Below are 13434 nucleotides of genomic sequence, written 5' to 3'. Positions count from 1 at the left end.
AATCACTAAACATAAAAAATCTCAGCAATTGTCATATTTATAAAAGAACTAAGAAACTAACTGAGAAATTTAAAAAATCGACTGTGCTTCCAAGCGTCACATGTGAAACTGAGAAAATAAAATAAAAAAATATACGCGTATCTCGCATGCGCGCCGCGAGATTTCCGATACACTCGTAAACGCGAGTGTTAATAAGCTATCGTCGCTTCGAACGGCTAACAAACATCGGCACGGTTGTCAAATATTGAAGGCTAGATTAGGCTCGAATTACCAAAATAGAATTCCAAATATATATACCGGCGAATTGTATATTTGTAGAACATCGATCAAGTTCCTTCTTTCTTTCTCCCTCCCTCACTCTATCTCTCCTCTCCTCTCGATTTGCACCGTCTGGGTAGGCCGACTAATACTAGGAAAGTCGGTGCAACGCGAAAACGCGGCAGACAGACTCGTGGATATCGGCCAAGAATTATTCCAAGCCGACTCCCGGAGGCGAAGGCGGCGCGGGCGGCGGCGGCGGCGGCGGAGAGCTGGAGATCGAGACGTTCGAGGCGCGCGCGTTTTCGCTCTCGCGCTGATCGCCGAGCCGAGTCGAGTAAAATTTGGCGAAACGCCAAAAAATACGCGGCTCGAGTTCGGCTGCGGTAATGCGCACCTAGGGATCGGGACGAGCGGAATTCGCATCGCTCGAAGCGGGACTCGCGGAAGCGGGCGCAAGGATAGAAATATATACTCTCGTCATCACCGAGACAGAATTGATTGTCCGAGGAAAGTCCAACGGGACGTGAGAGCCTAAGGAGCGAACGCTAAAGACCTCGAAGAGATTAACTGAGATTGAGAATTTTTTTTTCCCTTCGAAATAAAATAATCGTGTTCGAATTCTCTCCCTCTCTCTCTCTCTTTTATTTGCACAGCAGCAAAGATAACTCGTCACGCGGAAATGTTCCTATCTCGAATATAGGAAGACGAGGAGCAAGATTAAAAATTAAAGCAAATGGTCGGCGGAACGAGGTGATAAGACGATCAACGTGCGCGCGCGCACTTCGCGGTTTTCCGCGTTTATCTAATCCGCTCGAACGCATGCATTTCGCGCGGAGAGTGGAGTATCGCGGCGCGGCGCGGCGGTGTATCAACGGTATTCTATACGCCCTTTCGAAACGTCCCTGCATGCCTGTCGATAGATAGGCATCTTCTTTTTTTTTTTTTATTCACAACCCGGTCCCGTTCGACGGTCACGAATAAAACGCGACCGCGCGGCAGGCCGACCGACCGCCGCGCCGGGGCGAATAAAAGGGGGAATCGATGATATCGGGATTTTTGTCCGCGTGTGCGACGGTCGAGGTGACTGCGTAATACCCCATTCCTCCTTCCCCCCCTCCCCAACCCCGCCGTTATTGTTTCGCGTCGCGCGCGATTTTCCGGTACCTATCTCGCGGACGATGCGAAGTCGGTCGATCGGATGTGTTCGGTGGTTCCCTCCTGCAGTGTGTGTGCGCCATGCGGAAAACAGATCGGCGGCCGCGCGCGGACGTGAAGCGCGGGCGTCGATGACGATGTAGGTCAGAAGAGAATAGGCGTTGTCAACCGACGGCAAGTGGGTCACCAAACCGTGCGGAGTGTGCGGCGCGCGGTCAATAATTACGCACGGACACGGTTCGTGCCGCGACGTGTCTTCGGACACGCGTGTCCCGTCCGTCCGTCCGACCGTCCGTTCTCCTTCTCTTCCTCGTCCTCCTCCTCCTACTCCTCCGCCTGCCCGCCTTTCCGGTCACGCATCGGTAAATCAGCGACGTTCCGACATATCGCTCGCGAAACACGTCTTTACTCTCCCGGCCGGGAAGTCGCGGGAGAGCCGTGACGAGAGGGAGGGGGGAGGGGGAGGGGGACAGGCCCAGGAAGAGAGGTATATTTACGTATGCACATTGAAATCCACTTGTGTTTGCGAGAAGAGGGAACACGCCGCGCCGCGCAAGGTCGCGCGAGTATAGGCACATTAACGAACTCATTTTCTCACCCTCCGCCGACCTGCAAGCGGGAGTCGTGCGTGCGTAAAAAGTGCCTCGCTGCCGCGTACGAGCGATGGCTTCATACGCGCGCGGGCATCCGCTCGACGCGATATAAGTATGTACTTCGTCAAATAAGCCTATACATTCGGCTAAGGCACGTCGCTATTATTGCGTTACCGGATGTCGCGTCGCGCGACTGTAAAACTGCCAATTTGGAAAACGGATTTCTCCTCTTGATGAGAGCGTACAATCGTTTATCTCATCCTGCAACTTTTACTTTTATAACTGAACCTCAAATCAAATTTCTCCTTCGCCGCGCCTGAAATTAATTGAAGAATAAAGTTTCCGCCTCGTGTTTCTTCTTTCACTGACACTTAATTTGTTAGCGCCTCACCATTTGCGCATGCACGCGTGAAATAACATTCCTCGTGATAACATTCTTGGCAAACAATTTTTGTGTTACATTTTTAACGTATACGGGCGGTAATTTAATAACATAATGTGATTGTTTTATTGGAATATTTGCTAATAGCTCAAAGTAACATACGAGTGGTAATTTAACATTATGTAATTGTGTTATTTGAATCTTTTCTAGCAGTCTTAAAATAATATTCAACGTTTCTTAATGTTGAAACACAATTTGTAAACAAATAATAAAAATGATATAATTTTAAAATGTAAATTCTGAATAAAACACGTACATGTTTATATATATGTATGTTAATTTAACATATTATAAGTGTTAATTTTACTGAAGGAATATGCTTACTGAAAAAATTGTGCTTCTAAAATGCTTCGAAATTGTGTCGAAGTGTAACATTTTTTGTGTAACTTTTTTTTTATCTATATTTCTAATTTTATTTCATTTTATTCATTTTATGGTAAATTAACCTAAAAAGAAGAATGTTAATAAAGGGCCGACTTTGGCCCCCAAAGATGTCAATAAAAACAATAGTGTTTTTTTATAGATTTTGATCTCCTGAATACGATAGAACTATTAAAAAGTTCGTAGCGCTTGGAAAACACCTTGAAAATTGAGTATAAACAGAGCGTATTTAGTAAAAACGCTGTGTTTATGCTCAATTTTCAAGGTATTTTTTCCCCAAGCGCTACGAACTTTTTAATAGTTCTATCGTATTCGGGAGATCAAAATCTATAAAAAAACACTTGTTTTTACTGACACCATTGGGGGCCAAAATTGTTCTTTTTTTTAACATCCTCCTTTAAATGGACCATTTGGAACATAAAATGTGTTTTCAACATAGACTTTCCAACTGTGTAGTTAAATCGTATATACGTTCTGCAATACAGATTATTAGATATTATTATTACTGATTTGCCACAAGCCTGTTATCGTCTTTCGTTAATCATTCGAGGGTCATAGGTGCTTCAAGGAAAACTTCTAGAAAAAAAAAATAGATTGTGAAGAAGGGAACATTATCTCGCGGTCTTGGAGAACGCATGCGGAGGGACTCGCCTGGCGAGCTCCTTCCAGATCCCGCGGAAACCTCGCCTAAAGTTTTTAATCAGCCGTTAACGATCGCAAACCGGTTCACGCCAACGCTCGCGAGGGGGTTTCCAATCTTTTTGATTCGAGGTCTGTTATCCTTTTGCGCTGACCGCGAGACGCGCTCGCCTGTTTCCGCCTATTCGAGCCGACGAGCACCGCGCGCGCGGTGCGCAGTTCCGACATCGATAACCTCCGAGTTCCGGGCGGCGTTTTATACGGTCGTTTGTTTATCACTTCGAGAGAGAAATATCGAGAGCCGCCACGGCCATGGTTGTTGTATGTAGCGTAACGAGCGATCCTCATTCAGGGTGGGTACTCAAATTTTGTAAAAGAATTTCCTGAAAATTCTCGGATTTTCCAGGAATTTTATTCAAAGTTCCAAGTAAGATTAGAGAATTTCTCAAAATACAGCTTTAAAACAAATTAGGCACTAAGAGTTCTAAAAAATAACGTATAGAACTTGATGCGTGAAACAATTTAATAACTCATATGTACAATAGTTACATCTCCATACAAAATTTTTCGAACGTAACGAAAGATTTTGTATGGAGATGTAACTATACGTATGTGAAGATTAAATTGTTTCACGCACCAAGTTCTACGTTATTAGACTCTTAATGCCTGATTTATTATTTCCGGATTATCGTTTTTTTTTTTAGATTGAAGAGAGTCTTTATGTAGTACATGTCAATTTAAAAATAAATTAACTTTCAATATCAGGGGCCTTTGGTATGGGGCCGCGTTTACTTTCTAAAGGGATAAAATTAAATTTAAAAGTAAAATTCCAAAAATTTCCCTGAGTACCAGTATTCCATGAGAATCCATGACTTTCAAGGGCAAAAATGAAATTCCCTGAGAATTCCAGGTTTTTCCGGTTTTTCCCGGTAGTACCCATCCTGCCATTCTCGGAGCTCGGCGCGGATTATTAAAAACAGGATATGTAGCGGTAATGAACGATCGCCTCGCTCTTCAAGGAGAGATAAAAGAAGAGATTCCTGACGGAATTCTCCTCTCGCGTATATAATCGAATGAATTTGACCGCATGAAATTTCGCAATCAGCTCTAATCGCGTGAGCAATACGATGATTTAGAAGGCATCATCCTCTCGCGCTCACGCCACGCGCAGCGACTATTCCTATTTTACGCCAATCGCCGCGCGCTTATTCACGAGCGTTTTCCTTGTATCAGTGCTAATACTTGATTCAGTGCGTTCCTCCGCGCGCAAGTGGCTTACGTAATTTCGTTTTACCAGCGGCTCTTATATAAGGAGCAACCGCGATCGACGACCGATAGATCGATTCGCTAACTTTTCCCGTGTTGCATCGCAAAACGGAAATTCCGGAGAAATTCAAACGTGCCATCATTTATTTATCTTATTTATCTCATTTGTACACAAGATGCTTAAAAAATGCGAAAAAAGTCCGTTTTGTCCACACTCGGTCCGTTTGTATATTGATCAATCGCTCGATTCACACGACTCGTCGATCTTGAAATGAAAAAAAAAAAAAAAGATTTCGCGGACACACACCGAGCGCGCGCGCGCGTTGCCGTTTCCTTTTTACGTCGTCATGGACGTGTCTCGAATCGAGGCGAATGCGAACCTTAAACGCGTCGCATTTAAAAGGCGGAATGCTTGTACGGTGACGATGCGACCTCGCCCGTGGCGCGCGTTGCCGAAAGAAAATGGAAAGGAGAGAACTCCTGACCGAGGAGGAAAAGGAGAAAAGGAATTAGGTGCTACTCGCTCGTGTGACGAGATGCACTCTCCCTCGCGAATAAATGAAAAGCGAAAGAAGGGCGCGGTAGATTCACTTTGTCGCCGCGAGTGTGAAATCGGTTGGTCTCCAGGAGGACAAGAATATCACATCCGGCGTACAATTCAAATCTATACAATCTCTCAAGAGGCTCCCGAGTTGAACGCATAATCGATCGTGCGATTTTGCGAAATGCCCCGGAATCTTTCCAAGCCTGGAGAGGACCAATATCCCTTTAGCCTTGCCTTTTGAGGCACGAGACATGTCAGGGTCGCCAATCAAAATATGAATTTTGAAATTCCCTGACTTTTCCATGATTTTCAGACAACAGTGGAAAATTTGCTATGATCAGTATCAAATATATAATTCTAAATTTTAATGTTTAGAAAATACAAGAAAGGGAAATTATGTACGAAAGGTAACTTATATTATTAAAAGCAACATAAATTTAGAATTTAATAACATAATATAATACCAAATGCAAATTCAGGCCAGCAAATTATTAACATCACTTTGACATTAATGTTATACATTAAACTACAGAAAAAAATTCTTTCGGTCTAACTGAATTGTCCGTTGCTTGGGGACCAGACAAAACTCAGTGATAAAAGCAAAAAAATTCCTACAGACATTTCTTTAATATCGCTAAATATTCAAAATATTTTCGATTGCGATAACAGAGATATGTGTAAGTCTCGAACAAAATCGTAATTTTCGAAAATTTGTTCGATTTTCATTATACAAAATCATTTTGTTATTGTCTATAGTTTAATTCTGAAAAAGGTTTTTCAAATAAAAAAAAGCAATACATACAAAAACGTTGTATGCAAAAATTATTGAGTTTCGTCGATAAAACAAATGATCCCTTTAAGGAAATTGTGAGCAAAGTTCAAAATTCCAGGCTCTTTTATATCCTTCCCTGACTTTTCCAGCTTTTCCCTGACCAGTTTGAATTTCCCTGACTTTTCCAGGTTTTCCCGGTTTTCCAGGTCTGTGGCAACCCTGCATGTACAACGAATTATAATAAATCTTACTAAAAAAAAGAGCTGTAAGATTTTTTAAAAATAGATCCCCTCCGCCCACACTAAAGGTTAGGAGGACAGCCGCAATCCACTGAATGCTTAATGCCACCCCAGGACTCGTGTTCTACATTTATAATTTTAGTATCTTGGGAAACGATCCGTTCTCCGCTGAAAAATTGACGAGAGGTGTGCATTATTTTCTAACGACGTTCACGCTCTTGCTGTCAAAAGCGCCTGTACAGGGCGCTTTTGACTTCAATTTCTCGGAGGAAGAGGCCGATGTTCCTCGCCGGACGAATTTCGCATCGGGGCGTCGAACGACTTACCCGTGGCTCAATCAAGCGTGAAACGCTTTATATCGCGAGAAAGAGAGAGATGACGGACGAGTTCTCTTAGAAGATTAATTTCCCGCGGTATGCAGCGGACCAAGCGGGCCGGCCGTCGCGATCGACATCGGTTATCGCCGCCGCTGAAGTTGGACCTCGTCAATGGTGAGGCAACCAGAGAGCCGGTCGCCGTCGCGCGATTATTTATGGGACTCCGAGGCGGAAAAATTGGAGCCGGTGGAACGTCACGTCACGTCGCGTCGCGTCGCGTCGCGTCACGTCGCGTCGCGGAGGTTGTCGTCTTTCGCGGCCATAACCGGCGCGATGGTCACGGCGATACTGGCCACGATCAGACCAGCTGTGCCGTCCGACGGCGCGGCGCGGCGGCCCTATGGGGAATTCGCGAGCACGATGCGCAATTACTCCCTCCTGACGACGTCGCGTCATCGTTATCGTCACCTCCTACAAAACAACGATGCAGCAGCCGCCTCGACGATAGCCGCGCGCGGCACGCGCGTTTTCGACCCACCGGTGATCGCGACGGCTGGACCTCTCGGCTCGGCGCGAGTTATTCTCTCTCTCTCTCTCTCTTTCTCTCTTTCACTCCTCTCGCGGTACTCCTGTTTTTCTTCTTCTTTCACGGATATCCGCCCCTCTTAGAACGCACAGTGGAGTATCGCGCTCTTTCAACTCTTTATTTCTTTACTCAGATGGTCTATCGGTTTGTCTTCCCTTGACGTGCCAACGGCACTTGTATGTTCCCAAACGATCGCCAGCGACGGGATTGTGTTTCTTATAACGGGTACAAATTTGCTGGAGTAGTTTTAAACTCTGTGCATATGATTGTAGGTACTTCAAAAAGTAAAAGTCAAGCAGTATACTTGAAAGTACTACTGCTCGAACCTGGACGAAATGAGTTCGAAAACTTTCTATGATATCTCGAAAAACAAGAGTACTTTCAAGTGGGACCCAGAGCCCAGAGCAAATATGTTCAAATCTCTGTAAAGAGTACTTTTCACCCGAAATTTTATGTTGTTTGGAATCGAAACGTTTATACGGAGCAATTATTTTTATGTTGTATTTTTTGAGAGATAATTATGAATGACTAAAATTAAATATAACAATAATATGATTAAAGATAAAAATTGTTAACAATTTTTTCACGTTACATTCTTTATACTAACAACTTTATTCGTAGAATTCGAGAATCATTTACAAAAAATTCGATTTTTTAGAAGCTATTTGTAGATATATATTTTGAATCCTAAATACTCGTTTTACATTTAATTGTAAAATTCGAAATTTGTAACTTATAGAATCGATTGTTTCGCAAATGCAATATTATTTCTTACAAATATTACTCATATTCCAGAAAATAAAACTTGATTATTATTAGATTTAACTCGGATTTTTTAAATACTATTTATAATATTGAAATTGATCTCATCTCTATAGCGATCACTCATCCGACCAATCGGTTTGCTCGACCGATTGTTTTGTTTGGCTTCGGCGATCGAACGCAAATCGTTATAATAACGCGACTGATAAAACTCTGCGACATCTCGAATGAGCTGGCATTGGTGACGGGATATAAAAAGACCAATGAATCTCTCCGCCTCTTGTTCATTTAAAGATATCGAAAAGTAAAAAAAAACACATTTGTACAAAGTAAAGTTTTACATAAAGTTTCGAGGTGTCGAAAACGAGAAGTTTGTCGAAATACTTTATCAAAATGGTTCGCGCGTGAAAGCGTCTGCGTGCGTCATAACGATAAGTTTAATGGAGGTTGCGGTCGAATTCGTGACACACAGACAGCAGCAGAGACGACACTCGACGGTCAAAAAACGCGAAAGTTCGTCATCCGCGAAAGTTAAACCGGTCGATCAATTCTCTGATCGCGGATCTCGGCGAGGGACTCTTTTTGCTGCTGAGACACGCGATGTGTATTGGTCGCTCAAAATAAAGTAATTTTTGTCGTGAATCAAAGGAAGGAATTTTTACACAATTTTATACATACGTAAAAAAAAAAACGTTTTATTAACAGTATTATAGCCGACAGCAGTCTAATTAAAAATAGTTAATTCAATGAAAGAATTAATGAAACAAATGCACTCTTGTTACAATAAAATGTTTGTTTCATTAATACTGACATTGAATGAAAAAGAAATCTTCGATTGTGGATATCTGCAAGAGATTCTTTTGCCACTGAAACGTGCGATGTATTGGTCGCTTAAAATAATGTAATTTTTGTTGTAAATCAAAAGAAGGAATTTTTACAAGATTTTGTACTTAAAAAGAAACGTTCTTTTAACTGACAGCAGCCTAATTAAAAATAATCTTATTAATTCAATGACAGAATAACACAAATATGCCACGCTTTTGTTTTAATAAAATGTTATTTGTTTCATTAATACTGACATTGAATAAAAAAGAAATCTTCGATTGTGGGTATCTGCAAGAGATTCTTTTGCCACTGAAACATGCGATGTATTGGTCGCATAAAATAATGTATCTTTTGTTGTAAATCAAAAGAAGGAATTTTTACAAGATTTTGTACTTAAAAATAAACGTTCTATAAATCGACAGCAGCCTAATTAAAACTAATCTTGTTAATTCAATAACAAAAATAATAAAACAAATATGCCACGCTTATGTTTCAATAAATTATTATTTGTTTCATTAATACTGACATTGAATGAAGTAGATTGTTTTCAATTAGATTGCTGTCGGCTAATGCTGTTAATACATTTTTTTTTCTTATACAGGAAGATGAAAACCCTGCAAGATCTCTGTACAACTCTGTTATTCATTTTCAATAATAATGGATACGTAGGATTGGAAGTATAGAACGAACTCGCGAGGCCCTCGAAGAAAACGTTCAATTTGACTGTGCGGAGAAAATAAAACTTTCAGCTTTCAATCGAGGAACTCGTTTCCCACCGAGTCATATTCCGAGCAAAAGTTTTCCAGAGCCGTGTAACACGCAATTCTTCACGTTTCTCTTTTTTTCCTTCCCTTCGTTCCTGATACACGCGGCGGTTGAGACGATTTCGAAATCAGTTTCTCGATGGAGAACGAGATGTGGTCAAAGACTGGGGCAAAATTACAGGATGTGTCTTCTTAATTTTCCTGTTTTGTCGACCGTTACGTTATGCCTTTCGCTCGGTAAATGACTGGCGGACTCTCCTCCCCGTCCCATCGGGTTCGCGAGATGATCGAGCTGATAGCTCCGCAGAAACGCGCGTCGCGCGCGATGCGCGCCGGAAGCGCGAAGGGAGTCGCCCGCGCCGCGTCTCGACCGTCCTCTATACTCGCGTGAAAAGCGAATTGGCGGAATGACAGCCTTCGACGTTTCTCTCGTTCTGTGCCGATGAAAAAAAAAAAAGGGCGCTCGGCCAACTGCAGCGGACAGCCGACGCGACGTACGCTCTCGTGAGCGTGCAGTTGCGACAGACAACCCCGCGTGCAATATTTCGCACGCGAGCGCACACGAGCGATCGGCACGAGTCGCTGTCTGCTTTTTTTTTGTTCTTTTTCTTTCAGCCGGTACGTAACCCATATTTTCTAAACTCGGAATGAAACCGAACGCAACCGCCGTAGACTGAAATTTCTATCGAAAGAAAGAGAAGAGGAGACGGAGGGGGAAAAAAGACGCAGAAAGCGCGGTCAAAGGGGCTGCAGGCGTAGCCTGGAATCGAATTAGAGGTACGAGAGTGGAGCGGCGGCGACTGATTAATTAGTGTTGCGTGACGATCGCATCTGTCACGGGGAGGATGAGAGGGGGGGAGGGATCCGAAGAGTGCCTCTCAAGAATGTCTCTTCTTTTCACCGGAGATCGTGACTACCGAACGAGGACACGCGCTCGCGAGGCAAATCGCCGCGCGACGATTGAGCTCCGCTTCGTTCGTTTTCTGTCCCGCAGACCGCGGGCGCGTTCGAGTGCCCCGAGACGACGCGACGTTGCGACTTAATCATAATTTAGTCGTAATTTAGTTGTAATTTAAGTGTCGTGAGTGTCGCGCGAATGCGCAGCATTTTACGACTTCACGAGTACTTTGCAGCAAAGTTCGTTTAGCCAGATTCCCGCGGGAGTTCGTTCTCGAGATGACTCGAGATGATCCGATTCGAAATATTCTGTATAACTCAAGGGATATATCCACAGCGCTCGATCCGGGTCTCATTAACTTCGTAACGACGTGGTCGTCGAGATTGCCCTTTACGACGCCATACAAGGGACGTCTTTTTTCTTCCTTTTCTCGAAGAGAAGACGCAGCCTGGGTTTTCTCCCCCTTTTCCTCCTCTTTTTTTTCATTGAAGACCATCACGCACGCACGATGCTCCCCAGTGCGGCGCGACCGGTCGGCCGGATTTGCGTCATCGTAAGCAGATTCAGGCGCACACACGGTGGGTGGACCGATCGGAAGAAGTTAATCGATGAGCATGCATTGTGGCGCGCGCGCGCGCGCGAGAGGGAGAGAGAGAGAGAGAGCCCGCACGCGTATAATGGTATACGTTGTGCGTGATTATGCCATGGGTCAACGCGGGACGGACTTGAGTAAGCGCGCTTTGAAGAAAGATTACCTTCTGCAAGACGCACAGGCGGAACAATGCATGTAACCGCATGCAACTTACTGCATGGTCGCCGCCTGATGCAGTTCACCGTAAGGTGAAAACGCGCGCGTGAGATAAAACGTATATACAGCCGCAATGCGTGCAAATGCCGGGTGGGACGGCCGACTGCACTGCGTGCAGTCGGAACACACGGAACCGCAAAACAGTTTTCTGGTTTTACGGATAGGAATCTCTCATACAAAATATATACTCCTCCTTTCTCAAGTCAAGGAGGAAAAGGGGAAGGGAGCGAAATTTATTTACGTACCACCAGTAAAGTGACGCGAAAACGCCCACGTAGAAGCCCGTCTCAAGGATTTTTCCGTCAAAGAAGAATTTTTCATACCCGCGCTGCGATAAACGAACAACGCGGACGGGGGATGATCGGCGCGAGGCGAGACGGAAAATTCGGGGAAATTTTCGTAAAACAGTACTCCATGGCTTTAAAGCGCGGATAGGCTTTATTTGCTCTCCGTTATAACACACTCGGTGAACTATTTTTAAGCTGCTTATTTACGCAAACTGCCATCGCGCGCGCGCGCACATTTACCGTTCTCGGAGCATACGCACCTCTCTTTCTCTTTCTCTCTCTCTCTTTCTTGGGATGGTTTAAACCGAAAATCTTCTTGAGGGATTCTCGGCACGATTGTGCGCATCGTGATTTATTTCCTCGGGCGAGGAGCGTTTAACTCGCGATAAGTGGCCGTCAAATCGTATAAGTTTACACGGCTCATCGATTTTCTGAAATGTATGTGTTCGCGGCCGCGATGAGTCTCTCTCAGATTTCTCGATGATACAGATCTCTGGATCTTATTAGACTATCACGAAACCACCATTTTTGACGGAAAGAACGATTTTGCTGAAAGATCCGCTAACATTTAGCTGGATATACAGATCTAAAAATAATTTTGTTGGAACATCAAAATAATTACGTAGGAAATTCAAACTGGTTGCTAGAACATGTCAACATTTTTTTTGCAACATTGCAGCTCTTCAATTGAGTTTCCGACATAATTATTTGATGGTTCAAACAAAATTATTTTTAGAACTGTATACAGCTAAATTTTAGGATCTTTCAGCTAATCGTTCTTTCCGTGTAATTTTTAGATCTTGTCTTTGGTTCTTCGTTGGATCTACACTGTTAAATCTATAATGTCAAACTGAACCTTATTTAAGTTGCCACTGCTTCTACTTAAAAAATAGTTCTTTTTTTTACAAAAGCAATGGAGTTAAATAATTTAAAACAGTTTAAATCTAATCCAAATTTGGGTTAAATTTTATTGTTTTAGTTAAAAATAACTATTTATTAAGTAGAAGCAGTGGCGACTTAAATAAGGTTCAGTTTGACACTATACATTTAACAGTGTAACAAAGTAAGTGTAGAAACTGATTATATTAAAGAATCACTGAGCGCTTATTGAATGACAGACCAAATCAGTCAAAAGTGGCGATCGGAAAGGAAAAGAAAGCAGCCAATAGGAAAATGCGATTGTGCACTGTTAATTCTATAGCGTCAAATTTAACCCTATTTAAATCGCCACTGCTGCTACTTAATATATACAGTTATTTTTAAATAAAACAATGGATTTTAACCCAAATTTCGGTTAAATTTGAACTGTTTTAAATTATTTAACTCCACTGTTTTAGTTAAAAATAACTATATATTAAGTAGGAGCAATGGTGACTTGAATAAGGTTAAATTTGACACTATAGATTTAATAATCTGCGATAGACACTGACTCATTATCTGCAGATAAAAGGATTGCCCTACTCTGACAACACTGTTAAATCTACAGTGTTAAATTTGACCCTATTAAATCGCTATTGCTCCTACTTAATATATAGTTATTTTTAAATAAAACAATGGAATTTAATCCAAATTTAGGATAAATTTGAATCGTTTTAAATTATTTTACTTTTTAGTTAAAAATAACTATTTATTAAGGAGCAGTAGCGACTTATAAAATAAGGTTAAATTTGACGCTGTACACTGTTAAATCTATAGTGTCAAATTTAACCTTAGTTAAGTCGCCACTGCTCCTACTTAATAAATAGTTATTTTTAACTAAACCAGTGGGATTAAATAATTTAAAACAGTTCAAATTTAACCCAAATTTGGGTTAAATTCCATTGTTTTATTTAAAAATAACCATATTGTTTTAGTTAAAAATAACTATTTATTAAATAGGAGCAGTGGCGACTTAA

The 13434-nt window shown here is 42.3% G+C and overlaps 1 protein-coding gene across 1 annotated transcript in view; it reads right to left on the bottom strand.

The window, feature by feature from the left end:
• LOC105459009 (rho GTPase-activating protein 21) overlaps positions 1 to 4419 on the bottom strand; it is a 30914-nt gene extending 26495 nt beyond the window's left edge. Inside the window, exon 1 of the mRNA XM_011704668.1 lies at positions 4321 to 4419. Coding sequence (XP_011702970.1) covers positions 4321 to 4419 — 99 coding nt within the window. The remainder of the gene's footprint in view (positions 1 to 4320) is intronic.
• Positions 4420 to 13434: the final 9015 nt, after the last annotated feature.

Source organism: Wasmannia auropunctata, unplaced genomic scaffold, assembly GCF_000956235.1.
Source record: "Wasmannia auropunctata unplaced genomic scaffold, wasmannia.A_1.0 LD334233.1, whole genome shotgun sequence".
Lineage (NCBI taxonomy): Eukaryota > Metazoa > Arthropoda > Insecta > Hymenoptera > Formicidae > Wasmannia > Wasmannia auropunctata.
This window is presented reverse-complemented; position numbering and strand designations above follow the sequence as displayed.